This window comes from Frankliniella occidentalis, unplaced genomic scaffold (genome assembly GCF_000697945.3).
Source record: "Frankliniella occidentalis isolate FOCC.00 unplaced genomic scaffold, Focc_3.1 Scaffold534, whole genome shotgun sequence".
Classification (NCBI taxonomy): Eukaryota; Metazoa; Arthropoda; class Insecta; order Thysanoptera; family Thripidae; genus Frankliniella; species Frankliniella occidentalis.
In genome coordinates, this window is record NW_026267651.1 from 915 (window position 1) to 1,277 (window position 363).

General features: G+C 52.9%; 1 protein-coding gene across 1 annotated transcript in view; it reads right to left on the minus strand.

The window, feature by feature from the left end:
- Positions 1 to 354, minus strand: part of LOC113215908 (uncharacterized) — a gene marked incomplete at its 3' end in the record, with an annotated part of 1,216 nt that extends 862 nt beyond the window's left edge. Inside the window, exon 1 of the mRNA XM_052275192.1 lies at positions 227 to 354. Within this exon, the coding sequence (XP_052131152.1) occupies positions 227 to 304 (78 nt within the window). The remainder of the gene's footprint in view (positions 1 to 226) is intronic.
- Between the last annotated feature and the right edge of the window lie 9 nt (positions 355 to 363).

Here is a 363-nt window from a genome sequence, read left to right on the forward strand (position 1 = left end):
CTTGCACACTTGCAAGAATTCAACTTGCAGTGGCACACTTTCAAGTGTTGAGCAGTTACACACTTAGTTTATCAGTGTAAGAATGCACAAGAAAAACGATGACGAACAGTAGAACGCTCAAGACGGGTCGGGCCACCAGCTCGGCACATCCACTTCAAGCTAGGCGCTTTTTTTTGTAAAAGGGGGGGGGGAGGGAGCAGTGGCAGTCGTCCCCATTTGGACTTACCTTCGTGAATTCAAGCGGATTCGTTGCGGGTTTAGGGTAGACGACCAGCGGCAGCTCCCTCATGAGGACAGTGCGCATCGGGATCTCCTTAACGGCCACGATGTGTCGGCCTACACGCTCGTCGGCACGTACCTGCA